The sequence below is a fragment of the Xiphias gladius genome, chromosome 19, assembly GCF_016859285.1.
Source record: "Xiphias gladius isolate SHS-SW01 ecotype Sanya breed wild chromosome 19, ASM1685928v1, whole genome shotgun sequence".
In the NCBI taxonomy this organism is placed as follows: Eukaryota; Metazoa; Chordata; class Actinopteri; order Istiophoriformes; family Xiphiidae; genus Xiphias; species Xiphias gladius.
The window spans coordinates 5254407-5281010 of NC_053418.1; the positions used below are offsets into that span (position 1 = coordinate 5254407).

At 43.4% G+C, this 26604-nt stretch overlaps 2 protein-coding genes and 1 pseudogene across 2 annotated transcripts; 1 reads left to right on the forward strand and 2 right to left on the reverse strand.

Moving 5' to 3' along the window:
- Nucleotides 1-9377, reverse strand: part of LOC120804903 — a 33578-nt pseudogene extending 24201 nt beyond the window's left edge.
- A 383-nt stretch (nt 9378-9760) lies between these two features.
- si:dkey-1k23.3 (heat shock protein beta-1) lies at nt 9761-11576 on the forward strand. Its single transcript, XM_040154628.1, has 4 exons — nt 9761-10127; nt 10513-10576; nt 10811-10931; nt 11043-11576. Exons 1-4 carry the CDS (start codon nt 9761-9763, stop codon nt 11574-11576), a joined length of 1086 nt encoding a protein of 361 aa, XP_040010562.1.
- A 1873-nt stretch (nt 11577-13449) lies between these two features.
- Nucleotides 13450-25213, reverse strand: hspb8 (heat shock protein b8). Its single transcript, XM_040155777.1, has 3 exons — nt 24481-25213; nt 19865-19928; nt 13450-14197 (listed from the first exon to the last, which is right to left on the reverse strand). Exons 1-3 carry the CDS (start codon nt 24908-24910, stop codon nt 14023-14025), a joined length of 669 nt encoding a protein of 222 aa, XP_040011711.1. The 5' UTR covers nt 24911-25213; the 3' UTR covers nt 13450-14022.
- Nucleotides 25214-26604: the final 1391 nt, after the last annotated feature.

Here is a 26604-nt window from a genome sequence, read left to right on the forward strand (position 1 = left end):
AGCGGAAAATGCTTCCATGCCCCCCCCCTCCTTTTTTTTTTTTAAAATTCATAATATCTTCATGTCCATTGCTGGTAGAGACCTCAAGTATTGGCACAAAATAATTAAAAGATTGTATTTGAAGAAAAAAATATTATCATATGGGTGAAAAAAAAATTGGGTTTGTAGTACCCACGATATCACAGGAATTTTAGCACTTTTTTCCCCAAATCTAGGGAAAACTTTTAATGGTTCAGTCATACTAAGAACATGTTTGCCTTCCATCCTACAAAATTTGGTGAAGCTAGGAATAATTCTATTCAAGATATCAATGCCCAAACGTGGCTTCCCGGATTAAGGTGTTTTGATAGTGTTTTGATAGTGTAAGAGTTAAAAAAATATCACGGGCCAAAAAAATATAAAAACATTGGAACTGAACAAAAACATTTTACAGGACTTAATTTTGGGACCCAAACAAACCACGCAGACAAACTTTGAACAAAATCTGAGACAGTGCTGAAACTCCCTTCCAGGATTCTGTCCGATATAACAGGCAGTGACCCAAAGTACCTTGAAGGAATAATTTGACACTTTAAGAAATACACTTGACTTTCTTGCTGTTTTGTCTGTTAGAAACAGAGCTGTAGTCCATGACGTGCTTAGCCTAGCTTAGCATAAAGACTGGATGGAAACAGCTAGTCTGACTCTCTCTCCCAGCACCTCTAAAGCTCACTAACGAACACGTTCCACCCTTTTTGTTTTCTTTTTTTTAAAAACGGTAAACAAACAGAAAAGTAAAATTGACAAGCTGTGGTTTTACAGGCAGTTACACGCTTCAACTACTCATGGCTGCTTCCTGTGCTTCCTTCCTAAACTAGGCTAAATGCCCCCTGGCTCTAGCTTCATACTTTGTGGGCAGTCATTTAAGAAAAAAAAAAAAGCAAATAAACAAAAACTATTCCTTTAATGAAAGCGACCTTTAAATGATCTGCAGAAACAAGGACATTGTTTAAGGAAAAAAACATGTTACTGTTTTCAGTTTTCCAGAAGTCATTTTTTTTCTGCCATTAGCAAAAAAAACCAAAAAACCAAAAACAAATTCCATTCATTCCAGTGTCCTGGAGTAGAAGCTGAAATTTCACTGGCAGATATCTTCTCGGTAGGATATCTAGGTAAATCCAGGTAACCGCAAGACAACACTAGAAAGAATGTGTTTTGTGTGATTTGGGTGAACCGACTCTTACTTACTTTGATGTTCGGCTGACCCGAATTCCTCCAAGCTTCCACCTTCAGTCAGTAATAAACTTTCAAATTTGCGGTGAGACGTCGAGCGCCAGATATGCCAAAGGGAACTGGCATTTCGCAAATCTATGACAAGTTTGGCAAATCACCTGAAAACTGCAAGTAACAGCTTAGCCGTCTTGCAACTGCTAGAATTCCCTTTTTTCACGCTAACAAAGTGTAACAAAGTCTGAATTTTACCCCGTCCGCATTTGGCACAGCCCTACCTCGGTGAGAGATGATAATGGTGATTATCTTGGTGGTTCATATTTGCATTTAGACATCTATCATGAAATACGGTATTGCTGAAAAACAGACCTCTGCGTTTCAAATGTTTCCACCTAAGTGCCCAGGCAGGAAAAAAAAACAAAAAACAAAGCTGATTAAGTCTAAGAGGTTCGCTCTGGCCAAAGAAGCAGTGAGACGAATGAGCTTTCAACATGTGAACTGACAGAAAATGGGCTGCCATTTGGCCTAAGAGCCATCACGGCCCCAAATCATTACTACTGTATTCACTTGCTGGGATAAACAGCCAGAATTCATCTGGTGGTTAGTTTCTCCTGCGAAAATGGCAACCTTTCCCCATAAAACCTGTATGAATAATTCAGCACTCTGGGCTCTATCAGAGGCTGTCAGAAATGTCAGCCGTTTGGAAGTACCCTTGGCTGCCCCCAGAGGATGTTGTCTCTACACCCTGTGGTGGGGTTAGGGGGTTGCGCAGACACACACGCACACACGCACACACACACACACACACACACACACACACACACACACACACACACACACACACATACACAGGACCAAATGCCACAGCTTTTTCAGTGCCAGGACTCCACTGCCTGCAGGACTCAGAAGCACTGAAAGCTGAGCGTACCTGCAGTGAGCAAACTGTTGCAGGCTTCATGAGCTCTGTTATTGTTAAATGTGACTTTTTCCATAAACAGGTGCAACTGCAATCCTCATCTGTTTCAGGGGAAATAGCAGCTAGTCACCACATATTTATATCAATTCTGTCTCCTGCAAAAAGGAAAGAAAAAAAAAAGGGATTTATTTTTTCCACGTTTGCCAAACACCCACAGATGTAACTCTCACCTGGTGCGGCCCAGATGCTTCCTCAAGGAAATTATATCTTCTCTTTTTCCATCCTGGATACGACAAACTGGAAAACTCTGCATAAAAACAAAGACATTAAAACAAAAGGACGAGTAGCTATTATCTTTTTTTCTTCTGAGTTGTTCTGGAGCTCAGAGCACCTCTTCACCCATGGAAGACTCTGCCGCATCCCCATGTGACCTCTGCAGAGGCAAATTGGGCAGCAGGCCAAGAGTGAAAACTGTTTCTAATATGACATTGCTTATGGAAATGACAGATAATCCAGCAATTATCTCTATATAATTATCTTCGATAAGTAAAAAAATAAATAAATAAATAAATAAAACCTCCTGATGCAAGATAAACTGGTGTTTCCTACAGTGTAAATTAGATAACAGGGTGTGAGGGGAGTATAAATGTTGGCTTAATGATTAACAGTCACATCTTTCTTCCTCCTGTGGAATCTGGAAGATTGCTGTAAATGGACCGGTCGCTTATCTTTGGTGGGTCGTCTGTAGTGGCCTATGAATAGATCAGAGAGAAAGCAAAAGAGGCATTAGCTGGATATTCCAGAGGATTTTTTTTATCTTCAGGTTTTTCCATTTTATTTCATTTTATTCTTTTAGGCATCTAAAGCCAAGGGACACAATGTTAAAGTGAGAAGTGAGAACACTTATTTCCATCAAGATCTCAAGCTGTTAAAAACAGAGACTTAGCTAAATTAAACGATGAAAATCCTTAAAAGTTAAAGACTTTGGTTTGAGTCTTTTTTGCTTTTCCAAAACCAAAAGCACGAGAGCGAAAGTGTAAGAATGGATCACAGCCTGTTTATCTGCTCTAGCCTGTTAACTAGCTTAGTACCTAAAGTAGTCACTCTGCACTACTTCTCTGGTCAAAGAACAAGTGATTAACTAACTAGGTTACGTTAGAATGTGGGGTCACGGTTTACGTTGAAGAAAAGCCCTGTGTGCGAATAACAAAGGCTAACATGGCCAACCTTGTCCTGTTCTCTATTGGATTTTGGAGAAACTTACTCTCCAGGAACCCCAGCTAATGCTACATGAAATACGGTAACGTTTGCCAAATACATTGGGTAGTCCTTAGCCTGAAAGCCGCGGTTTGAAGATACGAAAAGGTTATATCAGGAATGGAGCAGTCTAATTTTACGTTTTTCCTTCCAATACTAGGTCTAACTAACTGTACACTGCAATACTACAATAATGCCATTTCTTTTCTTTATTTTCCATGCCTTTTAAATGGATCGTGAGCTGATGAGGATGCTGAATTTTTGACATGCAGCCTTAGACTGTCTTTTCGCAGACCGGGACTGTTTTAAAACAAGATAGCTGGAAACATTATTAGAAAAAAATAAATCAGCAAGAAGCAGTGTTTTCAAACCAACTTACGAAGCTAATGTTAGCTTAATTTGCTAACCAGCTAAAGCTGAACAACACATGCCATTACAGCCAGCAAAACAGCTGCTGACTAGAAAGAAGAAGCCTGCTTTTGTCAAGCTCTTTTTTTTTTTTTTTTTCAAAATGAGCAAGAATTTCGATTGGTTGATTGACCCCTGGTGCCCTGTTGGGGGGGGTCATTTTTCAGGTTTTGCCTTTAATTTGTCACCCGTATGTTTGTGCCACGCGAGAATTGACAGCTTGATAGGTTTAGCAACAGTAACTGGGGGAGTAGACGTGATGTCTAGAAGTCCATCTTGCTTTTTTAGAATAGAAATTCCTCAGGAAAGTGCTCCTTAATTTGCAATAAAAACTTCAATTATAGTTGAGTGGCTCTACAAGGGTATCTAAAGTGCTGGCAAGTTAAATAAATTGCTTCTGTCTTGGCAGCATTTACTGCACCATCAACAAGAACGCTATTTTGTCTACCCAAGGGAGTCTTTCTCCCCTCAAGATAACAACTGGCACAACTTTTAATCGAGGCACCGCTCAAACTCTGACCATGGATCAATGACTTAAAAGTGAGCCAAAGATCATCTGTTGTTCCAAATCAGTCTTGTGCCTGCCTCATTTTATTCAAAACTCAACAGATTCACTTTAAGCTCCAGAAACCAAATTTTATACCCGAGTAATAGCATTCACAGTACTGGTGCGAATGCCTTTGTGGACATGCAAAAAGTTAATCTCTTAACCAGAACTGACCATGTGGTAGATCCGGTATGCTGTGGAGCCAAACGTACACACATTTCACATTTCAAATCCTAATGGGAGATCCCAAAGTTTCCAAATGTACCAAAATATGTTAAGCTGAATTTTGGTGGAAATGTGTACGATTCAAAACACATCTAGAATATGTAACTGAGTTTCAGTGAGTATAAAAATGATATATCTTGTAGATGGAACAAAGCGATACAGACCTTAAAGCTGGGGGAAAAGGGGAAAACTGTATGTTAAGGGGTTTTAACCCCATCGCATCAGCAGAAAACTGAGTTCCAGAGAGTAAAGGCTGAACCGTTGGTGGTTAATATTAAAAATGCTTCTCCCCTAAATGTCATGGCTTTTTTCAGATATAGAAAAGCTATAGATGAAATGGACAAGGATCAAGCCATAGCAAAAAATCTTCAAGCTGCAACATCCAAAGGACAAGAAAAGGTGTGGGAGAGTGTGGAAATGCCACAGCCGTCATATTTCACTGTGAGGCTTCTCCGAGCAGTCCTACCTATGCTCGGCCCCCGCTCCACCCCACTGTCTCTCTTCATCTTCCTCGACACCCTCCCTCTCCTCATCATCCCCTTGTCCCCACACGCTTCTGCTGATGGATGAGCTCATTTGCTGTAAATCTCTTTCGAGTCAAACTGGGACACTGTTGTTGCCTTTCTGCTACTCCAGTGGACACAGAGAATCGAGACCTCGCTGTATGAATACGATATGTGCCCGGATGAACGCACACAGAAAATGCATGGTCCATTCATACATGTAATGGAAAAACTGATTATGTTCGAAATGGCCTCTTAGCCTGTGTACTTCCAGCAACACCCAGGAGTAACACACCAGCACTGAACGATGTTGTTAGTATTGCATTTGTCTTAATAGCACCACAGAGAGCTGAATCAAAAGCATTGTAAATGCAATAAACGCAGAGCGGGAAACTGCAGAAGATGAGATTGCCTTGTTTTCCCTCTTTGGTGATTTACAGCGTATACGGGGCTTTTCCTATTCACTGTAGTCATAGAGACAAAGGATTGGCAACAGGCATGGCTAAGCCAATTCAGCCATGCATTTCTTCAAGCCATAGCGTCGCTTTATGTTAGATCAAAGTTCAAGCGTCGCTCCGTATTATTCCTGACTCATTGCTGGCTGCAGGAACTTGTAAAACGGCTCTCCAAAAATATATTTCAGAGATAAGCCAGTCCATTCTGATGTGTCAGTTTTGATACGGACCACGTTTCTCTATTTGCCGGCCAGCCGGCCTGCCTCAGCGACTGGGCCACCCTCGCAATAACTATGATGAATGCAGTGTCCACAGGAACAAACCAGCCATTTGACACTTCATCCCCCTTGATGCATTAGCTGCTAATATCCCATGGATCCATTGCCGGCTGTTTGAAGCCCTGTGATTTTCTGCGACTGGCCTCTGCAGGGCCCTCCGCTGAGCACAGGTGACTATAATCATCTTACGAAGGCAACGTCTTACTTCAGATGTATTTGTGAGGGGAGGCAGGCTTTTGGGAGATCATCTGTGTTAGTGATTAGGAAAACCAACTCTGCAGAGCCCACCGGGCCTTCAAATCTCAGAGATCTTCTCCAACTCGAATCACACTGAGGCCTATTAAAGTAAACTGGGTCATGGGTGTGTTTCTCGTCCTTAGAATTCAAGTCCGAAATGCGTTGCTGGGCTAGAAAATTTGATTTGTGACACAGATGTGCTTGAGAGCAGAGAAGGATCAGTGTCCGTTAAAAGTAGGTGAAGTGACTGGTCTTGGAAGGGACTACTCTGTGTAGCCCAGGGGGGGTGACTGGGGTGACTGATGAGAGATAGAAATCCTGCCATGAAATGTTAGTGATCACACACACACAGAGAGATGTGAAAATATCACTTGAGAGGGGCATTAGTAGTTCAAGGGGAGGAAAAGCAAGAGGGACCATGAAGACTTTCTGATCTCCCGCAGCTGCCAGATGGGATGGGATGAATCAGAAATTGGAAAAAAAGATAGCCGAGAGGGGAACAGAGTGTTTGGCATTTTTTATTTTGGGTGAGATGAATAGACTACCTGTGATCTTTGAAGTCTATCCTGATTCAAGACATCAAAATAATTTGGTGTGTCTCCAGGGGGGGTGGGGAAACTCATCCATGAGAGTATATTCTAAAGTCTCTCGTTCTCCTTTATACTCACATGCACACACAAACAAACAAACTGTATTGAAATGGACAAAAGTCAGTAACCCAGTTACCTTCCCCATGTGTTGTTGTCCCGTATTAAGGATCACTGGTGCGGTTTCCAGATGTGACGGCCATCTGGACGCTTCACTTGATCTCCAGGGAACTTCTTGGCTGCTCTGCTTCCGGCGGTCATGATTCTACCAGGGGTCTGGCTACTCCCCCCCTGGGACATCCTGCACTGCCCTGTGCGCGACGTTTCTGGTCACAAACTGAGATAGGTGTCAGCGTACCCAGATGAAGCGGATGCAGTGAAGACGTGTTTCGGTTAATCCCAAGTCTTATCCCTTGTCTGAATTAACGTTAATAAGTTAAAGTGCGAATACATTTTTTTAAAAATTCAGCTTCACGCGACCTCTGTTTCTCAAGGCTACGGTAAATGAAGCTCAGCCCACTAGGAAGTAAAAGTTACACTATGTGGCCAAAAGTATGTGGAAACTCCTGTTCATATAATGTACTTTTATTTACAGCGAAAACCCCTAATCAGCCAAAATTTTTACTGATATGAATGTCTGAGGCCCGTTTGTGGTGAGAGCCATTTACAACCCGAGTAATTTATCATGAGAAATTGTAAGAGGTGGAGGAAAGTTTGATTATAAGTATGATGGGCAAGGCTTTTTTTAAAATTTTTCTTTTTTTATAAATTGCAGACCCTATTCACAGCAGACAGCTTGACTGGAAAAGCACAAGTGCAATTAATTAACATTTATGATGGCTCTGTTCCATTAATCCCAGTACGCCTCACCAGGCAAGACCCTCAATGTGTCGCACCTAAGCGAATGGAATATTAATCATTATCAATATTACCAATTACACCTGTTTTTTTCCTACTGTGAGTAAGTCAGAACTAAGGCTGCAGAAGGAAAAGCTCAGGTGCTGCTGATAACTTTAACAATTTCTATTCAAGTGTCCCAGTGTGACAGTGAACCAAGCATGCACAATACCAGGACCCAATGTCTGTCACGAAAAAGGCCTGTTGTCCTCTAATTGTTGTCTCACACTCGTTACCGTGTGAGTCTTACAACCTGCAAACACACTTGACTGCTGAGTGACGCGTGCAGTGAATGCTTCCGCGTGGCTACATTAACCCTGTCTTCCCCAGAGATGATATCACTCACCTCTTAGATTGCAGACGTTACGCAACCCACGGTCCCGCCGAAAATAATGGGAAGATGCCGACATTGGCTGAAGAAAGCCAGAGCGCATGTGATATTTGGCTTTGTCATAATCACTGCATGAACTCAATCCAAATGAATAAATCAAGACAATGTTGCAGAATCAATAGCAGTTTTCCCTCTGTCCATTAATCTACCTTTTCACGCTTCATCTCTTCAGTCCATGCAGATGTGAGATCAACCTGGAAAGCTCTCAACCAACTAATTGTAAAAAAACACACCCTTATCGCCTTGTGACAAATTATCTTTTTTATGATGCAGACAAAGAAGAGTCTGGAAAAGTCGGGGAAGGACAGATACCAGAGTTTACTCTGCTGAGCTGGACCGACTCGAACCTCTGACACTAACTAACAACCAGACAAGAGGAACCAATCAGTGAAATCAGCTGCTGGTGTTTGCCATGGAAAAAATGCATGGGCATAGCTCGCAAGCGTTTAAATGCCGTTGTGTGTTACCGGCAGCTGGAAACTTTCACCGGGAAATTTCACCCCACTGAGCACATAGAAAAGCTTAGATTGAAGACAGTGAGATAACTAAAAAAAATCAGATTTAAAAAAATGGTCTAGTTACCATTTAATGTGATATTATTTACTTTAGAGGACATTCAGCTTTCCTTGTATCAGAAGGTCCTTGCTTCCTGTCAACAGTCGTATATTTTGATAGTGGGAACAACTTTGAGAAGAACTGACTTGGCCTGTACAATAATCATTCCTAACAAATTATAATTTTCCAAGTATCATCTTTGCAAAACAACCGAATTTCATTTCAGCCTCTCAAACTAGTTTTACACATCACCAAGAACACCTCATTGCGCCCGTGGGCATATGTGCCTCTAATGTGAGCCGGGTGGAAGCCTGCAATGATGGTTGAAGGAGAGGAACCATTTTTTTTCGGGCGACTCCGGCAGCAGCAGAGAATCCCAATTTAACCTCTCGCAGCGTCTCCTACAGACAGAATCAGTGGATGAGGCATCACAGAAAGTGTCAGAAACATCTGTTCAATCTGTTTTGTGCTCCAATGGACAGTATGCCAGGATCTAACACGGCTCTAAAAATGAAAAACTGACAAGTCTGTCACACTTGATAAAAGAGGGAACAATAATAATCCTGTTGAAACTGCCGAGTGAAAGAAAAATGGAGTGGAAGGGAGCTTTGTACACTCAATACACACACGCCACCGAAACGTTTCAGATAACACACAAAAAAGAGCATTTTCTGTCCCTCTCAGCCTCTAGCAGAGGTATTTCATGCTCCATACGAACTGTTGCCACTCTGTCCTTTGAGGGGGTGAAACACAGGGGGAGGAGACTCTATCACTGGCCCATGACAAGACTGAGGAGCCCAGTCACCACTGACAGAATAGAGTTCACCGGGATGTGAGAAGAACAGTCTTCAGGCTACAGATGCAACAGTTCAAACACAAACCGGCCTCAGCCAACAGCTCGCTATTTGCCATCGTGCCCTTAAAAGTTATAAATACAACTAATTAGTCTGCTGCCTTCTTCGGGCCGGCGAGAAGTAGCAGCCTTCCCTCCACACCCATCACCCCATGACCACACTCCCTTCTCGGGGGATCGTCATGAGTGCCTAATAAGTGCTAAAACAGACAGGAGCATTATATAAAGCCCCTCGGAGATTTCTCTGTTTCACCACACTCAGATTTCTTTTATCCTTCCCTCACTCATTAAGTTGATTTTAATTGCTGAAATTTCCGTGAGTTAACCCTGCGAGTCCAAAAGTTACTCGCTGACTGTCGTCAAAAAAGGGCTGCCATTTTTCGTCTCCTCCCTGGGTTTTTTTTTTCTTTTCTTTTGTGTGTTTGATTTTATTTCTTGAAACATGAGTGAACAGGCCAAAACAGAGCTGTCATGTGGGGAGTATGGCAGGGGTGGACCCTGGTCCCCCCAGAGAAAATGGTGGCAGTCCAGCCGGCTTTTCAATCAGGATGTTGGCCTGCCGCCTTTCCTGGAGCCGGGGGACGCTTGGTGGATGAATGTGGACTGGCTCCAGAGGAGCTTGGCAGCCTCTGCCTGGCCAGGGTACATGCCCGCTCCGCTGTTTGTGCCCTACATCTCTGGGTCGATGCATCACCCCGGCCAGAAGATTAGTAAGGAGCAGTTCAAGTGGAGGGTCAGCCTGGACGTGGCTCACTTCTCTGCCTCGGAGATTTCTCTCAGCGTCATAGATGGATTCCTGGAGATTGGAGGTACACCACATTGGCTTACGGCTCTGTAAATTAAACAGCTCTAAAAGTTAACTTTATTAACATTGCTAATTACTTTCACACACAGGATAGTTTCTACTCCTAATAAAATATTAATAAGGTTATATATCTAATATTATTATCTCAAAGAGTAACAGAGAACTAGATAGAGTTCTCTCAGTTCACAGAATAAACCCCTTAAAATTTAACACAGATGGAAAGGAAGCTGAATGTAACGAAATTAGAGGGCTGCTTAAATAATGTGCCCGGGGAAATTAAAATCACAGCTCTGTGGCAGAAATTAATTTCTGTGTTGAGTGGTGTCTCCGCGTTGCCTGATTCCTCTGTGTCCTCACATTCTTCCCCATAAACGGTAATCCATCCCCAGGAAAACACGAGGAGAGGCCAGACGAGCATGGATTTATTGCCAGATGTTTTACAAGGAAATACAGGTATGCAAAGTAAACACTGATCCTGATGTGCAGATGATGAAATATGCGCATAAGCTATTTTAAACACCGGCCAGCAGCCAAGAAGGCAGCACGGAGGGTCTGTTTTCAACACTATCTTATCTCTAAAATGCTAACTGAGCTGAAAAATTGGATGTTACCTACATCAGTTTCAGTATTTGCAGCACTGGCGCGTTGTTTGTGATGGCACTGTAAACGCGGCACTGTCACTTTCAGGCTCCCAGCTGAGATTGACGCTACCAAAATCATGTCCACGCTTTCTGTTGATGGTATCCTGACTGTGGAAGCTCCAGTTCCTGAAACCTCTGTTCCTGCTGCCAGCATCATTCCCATAAAGGTGATTAAAACTGGGAAGTTTATCTACATTTAAAGCAATATTTGAGCTTGCTCACCTTTATTTGTAGCAATTCACTGCTGACATTTCATACATATTTGTGCACAAATGCAGGTGGAGATGGAGGCTACTGGAGAAGAAGAAGAAAAACATGAGAAGGAAGAAACCCCTGAAACAGACCCGGATAGTAGCAGAGCACCAGAGGCTCCAGAGCTTCCGTCTGCAGAAGATCATGGGGAGGAGCCTCCACTAGAGGTCCATGGTGATCAGGCCCACCCTGACGGTGCCACATTTGGGCTTCAGCAGCAGGAAGAGAGGAGGGAAAAGGAGGAGGAGACCCATGAAGAGCCAGCTGGAGAGTCCCACCCTTCAGCGTCTGCAGATGGCAAAGGCACAGAGAGTCCTCAAGATTCTTCTAAGCACCATGAAGCCCCGGAAAGCCAAGAAAGCCCAGATACGGACGCGTCCAAACAGCCGGAACACAAAGAACCAGCCGTGGATGAAGAGATCCAGGTAATGGCAGGCTCAGTGGACGCTGCCGAGGAGATCACCCAGCCCGAGGAGCCGGAGCTGGGCAAAAGTCCACTGAGCGAGGTTCCGAGCCAGGAGCTGGAGGTTCCCGACATAAAACAAGAACACACCGAGTAGACGGAAACACAGTATTGCCAAAGTGGTACACACACCGCATTTTGACAAAATACTGAAGCAGCCTGCATAGCTCGCCTGGTCTAGAGATGCATTTTAGTCAATAGATGTCAAAGCCCTTTAACTTAGCTGTCTTTGGAGCTCCAATAAAGCCATAGCATGTGAAAACGTTATAAACCGTGTTGGTATCATTATGTCTACATTGCTTTTTACGTCCCCTCGGTTTTGACCTGAACTGAAGGGTATCTACGTGTGAATTTGCAGCTGTTTATAAATAAGCGCTCACATTCTTGAGCATTGTATTCACAGTTACCTCTGAAAATATGTGAGAGCAAACTTCAAAAAGTGATTATTTATTAGGCTTCCTCGGCCAAGAGGTTTTGACATTAATCACATACTATACGTGTGCACAGCTGTGCATTAGTCACTCCTACATGAGGAACTTGACAAAGGAGAAACTGGCGCGATTCCCATTATGCTGTTGCCATGGCAGCACAAGTCCACACATATCATGTAATATCAATAAACACAACGCTTCATGTGAGCCGGGCGCGTCACACAGAGCGTCGCCTTTGCGCAGCCAGAACTGTCGAGGCCTTTTGTTGATTCCACAGCGTCGTTCCAGTTTGGAAACTTTTAAAATCCAGACCGATCATCCCTCTCGATTCCAATACACAGAGAAGATTACATTATTTTTGCATCACACAACATGCAATGGAACTGCCCCCATTTTTGCACCCACATTCAAAAGCTCTGGCAGCGCTGCCCAAGTGTGCTCGGCCCATTCTTTAGAACACAGCAGTGCCCCTCTCACCCAGCGCTAAGCTCTCCGCTAATCCGCTGCCCAGTTCCCTCCCTTATCCAACAATAACACCACAGGCTCCCTGGATCCCTGGAACCAGGCCTGTGAGTGGCGCCGTTCTCAATAAAAGACACAGATGTTAAGACACACTGGGAGATTGGCTGGACATTTTTATTGCATCAGCCGATACAAAGACATCAACAGAAAAGAAGGCAGGAAACAAACGTCTTTTGCAAACAAGTCAGTCTGTCCGCTCCAACAATCATGCAGCCATCTTTCTGAATGCTCAAATAGAAAAGAAAAATTCAAACCATATTGCAAAACCTGGAACACCTCAGTTTAATATTTATAATGAATTGGTACATATTAAAGTATATTTACAATACACTTTGGTAGAATACAGTATTAATGCACACAATTCACCCTCTACTGAAGCCACAAAACTTGATTTTCTTGTCAGTTTAAGTGACATTCATTAACTAAAGGGATAAATAGTGGTAGAACTGAAGGAAGTCAAGGCACCCAAGTAAATAAAGGCACATGTCATTTTTTTTAAACCAAAGAAATCACAGACAACACGTTTGATGCAAAGATTGTTCCACTAAATGAACGTAATGTGAATATAAATACAAATATAAATTGGATTCTTTAGGAATTCGCATACACCGATCAGCCAAAACATTAAAACCAGTAACTGGTCTTAATGTTGTGGCTGATCGGTGTATATTGACCTACTCTTTATTGACAATGCTATGACTCATTATGCATTAGTGGCCCAAAAGCTCTTACGTGACCTCAGGATACACCTGAATACAATATTAAAGCTGCACAAGACAAGTTTACACACTGGGAGCTCCATAGCTGTTTTCGATCTTCAGTGCCCAGAAAACATGAAATGTTACGTCAGTTAAGTGCTGACAACATGATCATGTTTACCAATCCAGCTGGTCTGTGATCTTTTTGTAATAAAGGGAGTCACAGGGATTTTTTAAATTAAATTTAAATTAAAGGAGAAATAGAACTGAACTAGACAGAAAATTAATTGGTAACTATTTTAAGTCAATTAATCATTTAAGTCATTTTCTTAAACAAAAATGCCACAAAAAAAAAAAAATCAAAAAAAAAAGAAAGAAAAAATCAACTGGTTCCATTTTCTCTTTTGTGAATCTTAGTTTCAGTCTTCTGGTCAAACAAGATGAGGTAACTGAAGACACCTCCACCTTGGGCTTTGGGAAAAAGTGACTGTAGTTTTTACAATTTTCTGATGGTTTAAGGACAAACACACATAATTGAGAAAATATTCAGGAGATTAGCCAATAATGAAAATAACTGTTAGCTGCGGCCCGGTAGAGAAGCAAATGAAAAGTGAATCATTCGGTAATACTTGGGAAAAATCTGTGGTATCTCCATTAGTGGGAAGATGAGGCTCTTCATTGTTAAGGCTTGTAAAAATATATATATTTTCTACATAAAAGTCCTGCCTGGTGCAGCCTTAACATGAACAACTGGACTTACCAATCTCCTAGTATATCTTGCACATTTTATTTCCAGGTTTGTAACAACATGAAGCTGAAGGCCACAAATATCTTTTCAAACTTGTAATTGATTGTGCAGGGTGATCTGTCATGTTAGTCAGATGGCTGGGGTTTAGACCATGGGTGCCTCTTGGGGCTTGGGGACCTCCACCTCCTGCGTTTCGCCAGCCGGCGAGCCCTCGTTGCTGAAGAGGTAATATGGAGGCGTCTGCCGAGCTTCGATGATGAGGACGCCCTCAGGGGACAGAGAGGCGAAGACTGTCAGAGGGTCCACATCCACTGGGATCCTGATCAAACATAGAAGAAGGGGGTCAGAAGGCGTGTGTGTGTGTGTGTGTCTTTCACGCAAGGATAGAAGTTTACTGTCAGAGGGTTTACTTGGTGGAAAATGCAGTGTGCGTTCAGAATGTTGAAAAGCAGGAGTGGGAGGAACCAAAATAAGCAGAGCAGTGAGGAGAAACAGCCTAGAGAAACAGTTAAGTTCCTTCTCGGAGGTCATGAAAAACCCTGTGACATTTCACTCTATAAGAGCTGCTGTGCAAACACTGTTAAATGCTGGCTTTTTTTTTTTTTTATTGACACTTTGTCAATACCCATAAACAACCTCTAGTCGGATGATTTTTAGCGCTGTATGTTTAGGAGAGGAAAAAAAAAACAAACGACTTGGCTCAGGATTTAGACTGTTATTAAAAAGCGTTCACCCTGTCCATCTTGGCTAGCACTCCCTCTAGAGTCACAAAAACAATCTCAAACTCAGGAGATGAACCGAGAGCCATCAGGATTAAAAATCCTCCAGCTCTGCGACGAACAGGAGGGAAAGAAAACACACAGTCGATCCAGCTGTGAGGTTTGCAAAAATGAAGCCGGATTCAAATTAATGAGTGTCTGTCTGCGTATACTTTCCCTAATCTGCTGTTCCCACCCGTCATATAGGCAACGGCTAATTTTGTGTCAGGGACTTTTTGCCTCTTCGCTTCATTTTTTGAGATTTCTCATGCTGGAAATGTTATATTTTCCAGAGCAGAGTGGGATAATTGGCTCCCAAAATGTGCAGGAAAATACAAAGTGCTGATCGAAAATCAGCCAGAGCTGCAGTTTGTGAGGGCTTCATTTCATTATACTGTATATACACTTTGGGGACAGTGATATTTTATCATCTTAAATTAAATTAATCAAAGGGATTCATATGGAATTATCAAGTTAATTTCAAGCTTATTTTCAAAATAATACACGTGACATTTTGGAATGAAAGTCCTCCGAGACCTGCTGTAGAGGCAGACACACAGATAGATCCAGGCTACCTCAGTTCTCTGTCAGACAGCATGGCCAAATATGGGCACTGTGAGTTCTCTGTGTGAGCAGTCAAGTGTCCGCGGGAGTTAGTATAAACACCAGGCTGCCCTGTTCAGAGGAGGGGGATTGTGGGTCTGCCCTCCGAGGGTAGAAGCCAAGTCAGGTCTATTTGCTGTGGTCAAATATCACATACGGCACAGTGCTTCATTGAGCTTTAAAAAAGGTCCACTTCAACAGTAATCTCCAGACGCAGCCCAAGATCACAAAGAAGACATGGAAAAACCTCAACAATCGAATAAAGCTTGGGACAGGAAAATCAAATAGAGACCCCCCCCCCTCAAAGGGCTAGGGATGCTACAGGAGGCACATGCCGGAAAAAAGGCAATTATAAAAAATAAAGAGAAAGATGTAATAATAATAGAAATACGCAGTCCAACTCGAGGATTATAGTAAGTCCTATATAGATTAGACAATACCAATACAATACGTCCACTGAGATAAGTTGCGGGAAGTATGACCCTGAAAATGTCTTTGTTTCGAGGCCACGGGCAGTCAGGCGGGTGTAGGGTTGGGTGGGAGGGTAAGTGGAGCGGGGCAGCTCAGAGGTCGGGGGAGAGTTGGCTTTAAAAGACAGAGGAGGAACATGTATATAGAATACTTTAGATGTAGTAGAGACCATCATCAAATGTTCTAATTTAAATGGTCAGGTTTTTTCAAGAAAGTGCAACGTCTGTCATCAACTTTACGATAACAGGACTATGAGTCTACAGCTATGCTAGCAGTTCTGGGCGTCATAGACATAGTCATAGTGGTGCTTACATCAGAATGCTAACGTGCTCACCGTGATAATGCTAACGTGCTAATGCTTAGGAGATATATATATATATATATATATATATATATATATATATATATATATATATATATATATATATATAAATAAATAAAACTACAGCTGAGGCTGATGGGAATGTCATTACTTGTATTTGGTCAGAAAAAGCAAAAAAAGTATCGGACAAATTAAAATTTTGGCCTGATGATGGCGCCGGAGAAAAAAAATCAAGAGAGGCACCAAAGTTTTTACAGTTCATCCTACGGGGGAAATTGTGTACCAAATCTCAACCACAAATGTAAATTTCACGGTGGCGCTAAAGGAAAATTCCGGGGATCACAGATCAGTGGGATTCATCCTCTGGGAACCATGAATGTCTGTACCAAATTCTGTGCTGATCCATCCACTGTGACTTTGAGATATCTTCACTAATTTAGCAAAAGCTTTGACCCGCTGTTGGTCCATTCATTAGTTGTCAAGCTATTTCCCTCCTGACCACTAAAGTCAACCTCACGGTACGGCTAGATGAAAAGTCACCGCTGTGATGACAGTCCATCCGGGGGAGGGCATGAATCTGTATACCAAAGTTCATGACAAGCCACCCGATATGTGTTGAGACATTTCACTGAAAACCATTACTGTTAACCTCATGGTGACGCTAGACGTAATGTCGGGGGTTCGGCAAAATCCTTAGGATTAACCCTGTTGCATAAATGACTGCACGTTATTTCAATCTATTAAGTAGTTGTTGGGATATTTCAGTCTGGACGAAAGTTGCGGACCAACCGACTGATGCTGCCACGGCGCCAAGGTGGCTGGTACTTATCTACTGTTTAGTGTAATATATTGGGGAAAAAATTTAATTTAAAACTAGTATTTGAAGTTGGTGCAAGCCAGTATTGATGTTTGATATTTTTTGTATCAATTCCCAGCTCTAGCCGCACACACACCTCTACACATGTGTCAGTATCTCAGCCCCCCAACCTCCCTTCAAGGACCAAATTGCCACGAACCAAAGTTGCTCCTTCTGACAAAGTCAAATCACTCAGCTGGTCCATTACATGGTGACTCCGGTGGAAATCTTATCTATCCAGCTTGTGGAGTTTATTTACCTCTGGCAAGCGCACATTTTATCCCAGACATTGATTTTGTACAGCTGCCAAAACACTGTCCAATATGCTTTTCCCCCCACAGACATGGTGAGGCAGAGAGAGAGACAGGACAGTGAGGCCTGACAGGGTGTGTTGGTGTGTGTGTGTGTGTGTGTGTGTGTGTGTGTGTGCATGCGTTCAGGGAGAGTGTGCGGTGTGCAAAGCATATGACCCATACGCTCCTTCCCACACACCCAGACACAGTACACATGTGGACTGAGTCAGCCCAGTGATATCATATCTCTCATGAGAATAGAAACAGAGGCGGAACATGAGGTTACTGAATAACAACACTTCCACATGCAAGCAGACAGGGCACATCGTGTTGCAGCTGCGCTTACGTGACCCGAGGTTAGAAAGTTACCTTCGCCCTCAGAGCTGATTTAACAACGTACTGGGTTAATAAATCACATATTTATCGCTTGTTTGGAACAGAAACATTTACTCCAGGAATTTGTTGCACTGTTTACTGTAAGCACCAATCTCGCACGGTCCATGATTACGTTCTATCAGTCTATTAATTCCTGTTATTAACCGTTGTCTGTTAACTGTTTTTCAGGAGCATCTGCTGTCCCCCCCTGCCCCTGGTGCATGGAGTTGCTGCACTAAGGGCGGCGGAGCATCTGTTGCACCTGTTGTTGCTGTGGTGGGAAGCAACATTTAACTTTACTTAAGTAAACACCGGAGGTACTTTTATGCTTCTACTCTACTAGAGCGAGCGAAATATTTGTACTTTTTAAGCCACTACATTTATCTGCGAGCTTTAGTTACTAGTTTCTTTGCAGAGAAGGACTTTAAATATGACACACACTAAATGTTTAGCTCATAAAATATATTATAAATCGCTATAAATTTAAATACCCAGTCCCAGTTTAACCAGCTACAACATTAAAATGCCTCCATACTCGTTAATGCATCAGTGATAATAACCCGATAATATAACGACATAACAATATTACACATCTTTTTAAAAAGTGATACAGAAAGAAGAAGAAACGGAATAAAAAAGCAGAAGCACTTCAATTAAAAGCTCAGCCAAACAAAAGAATGTCTACTCCGCACTATCTCTATCCCCCTCTCTTGCTCTCTCTTTCATACAGCCAGTGGATTTGAGTATCGAGGGCAGTTATTTATATACGACCCGTCCCTCCTCCACCACCGCTCCCTCCTCTATATGCTCAGTCTGTCACTGGCTTTAGGTTTTGCTCTGCCGGGGAGCACGGGCCCGATCTGGAGGCTTTCCAATTAAAAAGGACTGCGATATGAACAGCGCGGGGCTAGCACAACCGCTGACTAATTAGCCAACAGGAAATTAACGGAACTGGAGCGACGCGCCAGCGAGACGGCGATTCACACCCGCGATTAGCGCTGCTGTTTGAAGTCTTCCCACTACCCCAATTAAACGGGCAGAGGCGGAGAGCCGGGCAGGTCGCGGAAACTTCCAGGGCCCGTTTGTTCTCGGATGACTTACAACGCGAATACTGCTCCACACACCAGTACTTATCCATGTAGTGCCTGCTTCAGTATTCTAGTGTTCCTAAGTGTCGTTTTTGTCAGAGGCAACTGCTTGTAGCTGACAGGTTTTGACTGGAGACTTGTTTGTCCACTCAGAGCTGACAGGACTCTGGAGCAGCTGTTCAAAACTATTTTAAGTAAGAGAAGTGGACATAGTATTGGCTTGTACATTCTTAGGAGATAAATAAACTTCAGTGAGACATCCAGGGTGTTGTCATGTTGCTGAGTAAGGAAATGTGTGTGTGCTTGTGTGTGTGTGTATGTATGTGTGTGTATATATATATTTATACACACTCTTCTATTTAAGAATTCACCATAATGTCCTGCCCTTCTTCCAGGTTTGCTGCTGATAATAATAATAAGTTTGAACGTCAAGCAAAAGAGACTGAAGCTCCACTGAACTTTGGCCACATAGCCTTTATCAAAACCTCACTGGAGCAGTTATTGGCAACTGATGAATCATTTTTGTTGTATCTTAGTTTTGGCCACTATGTGCAGAATTTATATGAGATTTTTTTACAGCGTTTAAATCCCCCTGATTGATTAGGCTTTATAGTGTTTGTAAAAGGAGTGACCAATCCAAGTGAAAATTGCTGCAGCCAATTTGTTTCTTTCAGCAGGCGCCAGAAAAAGTTAAAATATACAATCAGAGGAAATAAACATCATTTTTTGTAGCAGAGATTATTTTTTTTATTATTTTCTACCCTGGTACTTATCTCTTGTAGTCATATGTGCAATGGCTTAAACTAATAAAATTTAAGGATATGAAGATAAATATGTAATTTCATCACAGTGGTGCACAGTAAAGTGGTCAGTTTAATTTAACACCGCCACCATAAAAGTCTTCACTCTGGTGGCATTTCTATTAGTTCACAACTAGTAGAGATAATTCAGCAGTTTTCGTAGTCCTCAAAGGAAACCTCAGAGTCATATAAACTCAGTGGGTGGACAAGCAGTAATCGTTATTTTGACAAAAAAAAAAAAAAAAAGAATGCTAAGTTATCATAAATAACTAGATCTGGAATATGTATATCACACATATGGTGAAAACTGAAGCCCTTCGTGTTAATACTGTGCAGAAAGCCAGTGGGGAAAACGAGAAAAAAGGGAGTGTTCAGCTATCACTCACTGTGATACACAGACTTCACTGAAATTATACTCACTGTATCTTCTTTGTGAAATTCTTTGTCACTATGCCTCCTTCTTCCTGCTTCTCTTCATGTTTCCCTGTTTGGAAAAAAACAAAACAAAACAAAAAGAACATCAGCAAATAAGTGAGTGAGGCGAGTAACCTTACATGACTCCGGAGATGATGAGGTTCAACACTGTGCCGCGGTTAATCGAGGACACGCCTATGACTCTTTGAATCTATCCAACAGCTTCAGTAGGGATGTAAGTGAAGAAGGTGTTGATGTAACTGAGATCGAAAAAAAAAAAATGTCATGTGGCAAACACAGTTCTCCATTGCTCAATCCCAACAGTGTTTTTGTTTTGAGAGCTTTAGGGTGGGTTGCAATGAACATGCAGAGATAGTGAAACACCCATTTATTCCCTTTAGCTGCTTTCGGGAATGGGTCTCCTGTAGAAAGACACTCACACATGTTGGTCTGAAGCTGGGGAGAACAGCTAGGCCTGGAAAGCCCCCCTCCGACTTTTCCCCCAGGCTCTGTTTATGGAAGCTCTATCTCTCAGGCTTGCTAGCAGCTGCTCCGGGGCTGCTAAATGTCAACGCCACCGCGAGCAGCATGGCCTGCCCCACCCCTCAACCCCCGGCTCGACTATGCGCTACCTTATACCCCCACAGTGACGTCTCTGCCTGCCGAAAGTGCTGGACTGAACCGGAGGTCGAGGGCCGGAATCAAAACTCCAGAGAGAACCGAGCTAAGATCACCAGTTGAAGTCATGAGATTGTTATGAAAACCTCATCGTGACTTCAGACGTAAAACTGGCTCCTTGATTCTATCCCTGAGATACTTCATGAATAACAGAGGTTTGGTTGGAGAGTAGTCCAACAAGGCGCTGCCTCTCCTTGTTTTCAAGTCTCTTACGACAGAGGCCAAATTCCAGATGCTCTGTGTAATACTGTATGTTCTGGGAGGAGAGATGGCAGATGGTGCCTTATCGTTATGGATGAGGTTTTCGGTCTGCACAGGTATCAAGGACAGACCTGTATTTTTCATAATTGCAGATGGAGGAAGCAGCTTTTTGATATTTATCACTGGGGGAGGCATGCACTGTGTTTCCTTCTATCAGTGCAGCGAGCCGCAAACAGTGATCAAAGTCATGAATCACTTGGCTGCTTTAAAACATGTGGTTCAGTTAAGTTCAAAGATTTTTGGTCACTCAGGGGAAAATTTTGGTTATCTCACCAAAAAAAACCAACATTGACAGCTGGTGGAAGATGGGTTGCTCTTTTGACCCAAAAATCCGCCCCAGCTCACTTGCTAAGAGGTTTCCGCCTTTCCTCATGACAGTCGACAGTCCTTATTCGATGAACAATGTGAACAAATGACCGACGTTGCATTTTTTCTTGTGAGAGCAGTCTCTGTTCTTCAGCAACCACCTATCTGCCTCAGGGGCAATGAAAGCCCCGTATTCATTGTATGTCAGCCGGTTTGTGTAAATTTGATCAACTGCAAATGTCCTTCGAGATGCGCACTACTAAAGCAGGGTGTCAACTGAAATGATTACAGGATAATTCTGGTTTATTTCAACGTGGTGTATTTCCCGTAAATGTGTCTCTTGTTGCTCTATGGTCCGTGCTAACTTCACCACCTCCATTTTTGAGATTCGGGGAAACAAGGCCTCGCACAAAACGGCAAATATTGGGGCAACCAGCACGAGCGTCCTACGGATTTACAAATAAACCTTTCAAATGTTTGTGTCTGAGTCCGATCCAAAGTAAACACTGAATATTGCCGCTAACAGCCATCATGTCTAACTTATAGGGATCTGGGGCAACTCGCCGGCTGACCTATTTACCCTGCATAACACTAATCCGAGATGTCACATTCTTTTCATTTTTGAATAAATTTTTACAGCCGGTCCAGGAATATAACCAGATGCTAGCGTTTGCTGGTGGGGACAAATATTGCAATCCCTCACACAGCATTTAACATGCTGTAATCACTTTTTCTTACCCTATGGAGGGCTGAGCATTTGTCCAGTTGGCCTCTGTCTCCTGTATCTTTTGGTTAAATGTCTCCGGGAGGACAACGTTGATTAGCACTTCAAAATCAGTCCTTGTAGTTACACCGCTGGAATTACCATAATCCGTGGAGACGTGCATTTTTTCTGGTTCCCGAGGCTGTCTTTCAGGATGCTCCCGTTTCCTTTCTGCCTGTTTGTTTTAGTTCCTTGTCCGTTTACTCTGGTTCATATAAATACAGTCGACCACCACAGTGAAATGACTCACCCTCGTAATAATCCACGGCAGAATTCGCCACCGCATTTAGCTTTAGCTGAGTTTCCTCAGAATGCAGTATAACAGCAGCGAGAGTCGAGCCTCACACGTGTAAACAAACTGGTGTGTGCGGATGAATAAGCAGGGTGATCAGGTCAGCCGCCAAGTTGCCCCAGCCGTAGATCCCTATAAGTTAGCCCTATGGCCATTCCTAGCTGCTATGTTCTGCTCTGGATCAAACTCAGAGACAAACATTTGAAAAATTCTTTGGAAAGCTCTAGGACGCTCCCGCTGGTTGCCCCAGTATACACTGTTTTGAATAAGTCCCTTTTCCCCCGAACCTCATCAATGGAGGTGGTGAGTGCAAAGATAGCACGACCCACAGCGTCACAATAGCCACATTTATGGGAAATACACCAAGTTGAAATTAACCAGACTTACCGTTTAAAGATCAACTTAACGCTGCATTTTAGCCGAAACATGCCGTCTTCAAATATTGAAAGCATGCAAAATCCATTGTAAAAATGTACACGTCCTCAATCCTAAATAAATTTGTGTTTAACCATTGGGGGCCCACGGGTAAAACTTGCCATTTACGGGGCTATTCCAGCCGTACCTGTCTGCAACTGAGTTGACACGTTATGATTGTCACCGTGGATTTAACCGTCATTCAGCAAGCCTTTCAAAAGGAAAGAAACGCTGCTGTAAATGCTGTACATCACGGCTGCGTTAAAAGGCTTCCTTGTTGAAGTTTTATTAAGTCGCGCACCGAACACCTCAAACACGCTCGTGTCAAACTCCCCGTCATACTTTTAGAACAAGGGGCCGAGTCGCTGTGGCAGGCAGGCCCAACATGGCGCTGACTGAATGACCCAACTGGCATACCAACAATGTGTTTATAAAAAACACAGAGTACGGGGTCCTGCTGTCCTCTGTGTCCTCCTTAGTCCCGGGTATCCCTGGAATTTCAACCTCGTCTTTTGATGCGTCGACTTGAGGAAGCAAGTTTCCACAACTTACTCCCATAATAAGTGACGAGCTAAAACACGACACCCGCAGACACAAAAGCTGCACGCAGACTGCAGGGTTAAAGCGAGGTCCTATTTCCAGAACATTCTCTTCGGTGTTTAATAGCAGCAAGTGGCCTGTCTTATTGTAAACAGAGACTGTTGTCACGGGCCTTGCCTTAAATCTAAATCGAGCTCATGGGTGACTGAGGGAATGATTCTCCAGGAATCTGAAACAGGTGTCTAAGCTTGAGGATCTGCCTGCCAACGTGCGAGTCCCAGTCCCCTGAAATCCGTCCAGCGCTTCCATATCAAGAATCATTAACGCAGGGACCACGTTATACCACAAAGGCGATCACTGTGCTGCTTCAAAGTGAAAGGGATGATATCTCTTGGCCAGATCAGTATGAGGATCCTGAGATACCTGCCCATCAGGGTGTTGTGTTGTTGTGTGACTGACGCTGTACTGCTACCTTCTGAATGCCCAATTTTGAAATGTTTTTTACTTGTGCACAGGGAGGAATGCTGTTCTTTTCCGCAGCCTTTATGTCTCACATGAGGATTTGTCTTGCCCGTTTGACACATTTTGTCTAAATGTGACCATTTGATGAAACGTTAAGTAAAAGTACGAAAGACAATGAAGGGATAAGCCGTGCTGTAGTGAGGAGTTTTAGAAATATTGAGGTCAGGAGTCCAAATTCCCTCAGTGAAATCCTACCTTGCTATGAAGAAAATTGGACTACAGCCACCAAGAAAAGTAATTTTGTTCTACTACTTTTTTATTTTATTTTTTTATTTTGTTAAAATATACTGTAACTGTTCAGTTATATTTTTCCGTGACCTTTAATCTGACTAAATTTATGTCTCAGGGCTGCATGAAAACTGTCCACACTCTGCCAGAAACGCATTTCTCGCAGAGAAAGCAGTGGGCCTACCAGTCTTTGCCTAAAAAGTCATATTTAAAGTCTAAAGAATAGCAGAATAGAATAGAAAGATACCATGTGCCCCCTCCATGTGCTTATACAATGTAAACCCTCGAATTCTCGTAAACAACACAAAGGACGTGACCCCAGTGTGTTGGATCGTACCCCCGTCGAAATGCACTTTGGAAAGCAGGTGTTGTTTTTAAATGTGCTCTGCGAATAAACCTGGATTGAGAACTTCTCATATCAGTATGAACTGATGGTCGCTTTGACCTCCAGAAAATCCATCCCAAGACACCATCACAACCGTCCCAAATACCAAAAGTAACGTTAACCTTCCCATTAAAGGCCCCGTTTCCCCAGTGGACTCGATTATAAAGACACGCATGCTCCCAAAGAAAGTGGTTAAATTGAGTTCAGATCTCTGCAGCGGCTTCTCAACTCACCTGACACTTCTACAAACCCGTCTCTCGTTTTGACGTGTAATTCCTCTGGTTTGAAGCTGTGGACGTTCACGCAAACTTTCCAGGGCTCCCCCCCGGTGGTGGTGGGGGAGCTCCGGGAGGAGGGCTCCCCCCCGTACCTGCTGGTGTACAGCGCGGGGCCTCCCGTGGACTGGCGCTGGGGGAAGCCTGAGCGTAAGCTGCCGCCGAAGGGCGAGGAACTGAGGCGCGTGCTTAGCCGGCCCGGCCGAGCCCAGCCCGTCCAGTCCATCGACAGGTCGTCGGGGAACGGCGGCATCCCAAAGTCATCGTCCATAAACCGAGACGCGAGCTGATCCCTGAACGGAGACTGGTCCCTGAACGGCGACTCTCCAAACGGATCCCTGGGAAACCTCTGCCGGCTTCCCATAGTGTAGAAGTCTCCCTCTGCCATATCCAGCTGAGTTCAAAACCAGAAAGAGTTCGCCTTTTTGTACCAAAGCAACCCGCAACCAAAAGTTTTTTCTTTTCTTTTCTTTTCTTTTCTTGTTTTTTTGAATCAGAAATTCCCTACGCCTCTGTGGTAAAACTTTATCTCTTTCGGATTACGCGCATCACCGTCACGCAAATCAGTCCCCTTTTCGATCCAACAACAAACGGCCGAGGCGCGCATCAAGTTTCTTAGACCTCCAAGTGAACTGACCTAACTCCTTCTGGCGGCGGGTTTTATACCGGACCCCGGTTTCCCAGACGGTGAGTCGGCACAGAGCAAGTGTCCGGAAAGTGCTGGGTGGATCTGGAGAGCACTCACACTGCAAAAAAAAAAAAAAAAAAAAAAAAAAAAAATCCATTTCAGAAGTTAATAGTAAAAACTTCAAATCTTTATTGTAGAAAAATGAGATAAAAGAAAAGACTTGTTCCATGTGAATTAACATTCTCAGCTGTGTATTCGGGTCGAAACACACGAAAAGGTCTGAATCAAGAGTAAACGACTCGCCGATGTGGATATTTTTTTGCAGTGTAGGCGCAACAGCTGAACACAGACCAGCCTCCCCCGTTACCAAATTAAGTTACTGTCCACATGTCACTCATGCACAGTTGGAGCCCCCCCCACCTTCCTCCCCGCTTGGTGACTCACTGTCTTTTTAATAGAAAATAACGCAGAGCTTCGTGTCAAACACGCTGAAGTCACGGCACGGATCAGTCGGCACGGCTAAGAAGTCAGCTTTGCGAAGGGTGGCCCCGATTGACGGCGGTGAATGAGTGTGTGTTTCTCGGCCGGGACACAAAACAAGACTGCGGTGGCGTTTCACTCAGAACATGACTTTTATAGAGCTCTTTCTGAACACGCAGGGGGAGGGGAAGCGGATTTCATGGGGTTACGGCGGGGACACTTCAATTTCCAGGTGACACGTTATTACAATGTGGAGTTCACACTGACACCAGATAAACTGTGACAGCATGACAAACATATGCTTTTGCAATAAGCGCCTTCATATGCAAAAAAAAAAAAGGGGGAGGGGGAATGCATCATTTAACACGGAAACAGTTTCTTTCACTATCACTATATGACCTTGTTATTGAACTTTTCAAAATGACAGAAGACATGATCAGAGGGATCTGATACACAGAGACATCTAGAGTCCACCGGTTGATGCCCATCCTGTCTCCATCTCCCGGCTTCACTGGTCAAGGCGTCATACCCATGCCAACACTTTTAACAACCAGCGCAAGGCCCGAGTCACATTCTGTGGAGCAAAACGATCACAGCTTTTGTACAATTTACACAACGCAGATGCATATCAAGACCACAGTAATCACACGTTCAAAATGAAATTGCACAAGAACGGATGTAAACTTTTACATTTGGGGGGTTGGGGGAGAGGGACGATGGCCCCGGGTGCCCGTCAAGAAAGATTATCAACATGACCGCACAAATCATCCGCTGGCACTCAGTCAACACCGGTTGACACGAGTCATCATCAGGTTATAGTTTATGGAGGGCTCCTGTGCCAGGTCCCGTCCTCTTCCAGCGTCATGTTTCCCTCCCCCTCATCCGTCCAATTTAGTTGACAGTCAGGGAAATAAGCTGAGAGTATTGAGTGCATAGGGAACAGTCTGTCAGGGCCCGGAGCAGTTACACAGGCA

Bases quoted from the DNA above. Each gene is read 5' to 3' on its own strand.
- si:dkey-1k23.3 (XM_040154628.1), top strand. From the start codon at position 9,761: ATGAGTGAACAGGCCAAAACAGAGCTGTCATGTGGGGAGTATGGCAGG. The intron at 10,577-10,810 runs GTATGCAAAGTA...TGTCACTTTCAG, and splicing joins TGTTTTACAAGGAAATACAG to GCTCCCAGCTGAGATTGACG. The intron at 10,932-11,042 runs GTGATTAAAACT...GCACAAATGCAG, and splicing joins CCAGCATCATTCCCATAAAG to GTGGAGATGGAGGCTACTGG.
- hspb8 (XM_040155777.1), bottom strand. From the start codon at position 24,910: ATGGCAGAGGGAGACTTCTACACTATGGGAAGCCGGCAGAGGTTTCCC. The intron at 19,929-24,480 runs GTGAGTTGAGAA...TTTTCCAAACAG, and splicing joins CGGGTTTGTAGAAGTGTCAG to GGAAACATGAAGAGAAGCAG. The intron at 14,198-19,864 runs GTGAGTATAATT...ATGTTTGATCAG, and splicing joins AATTTCACAAAGAAGATACA to GATCCCAGTGGATGTGGACC.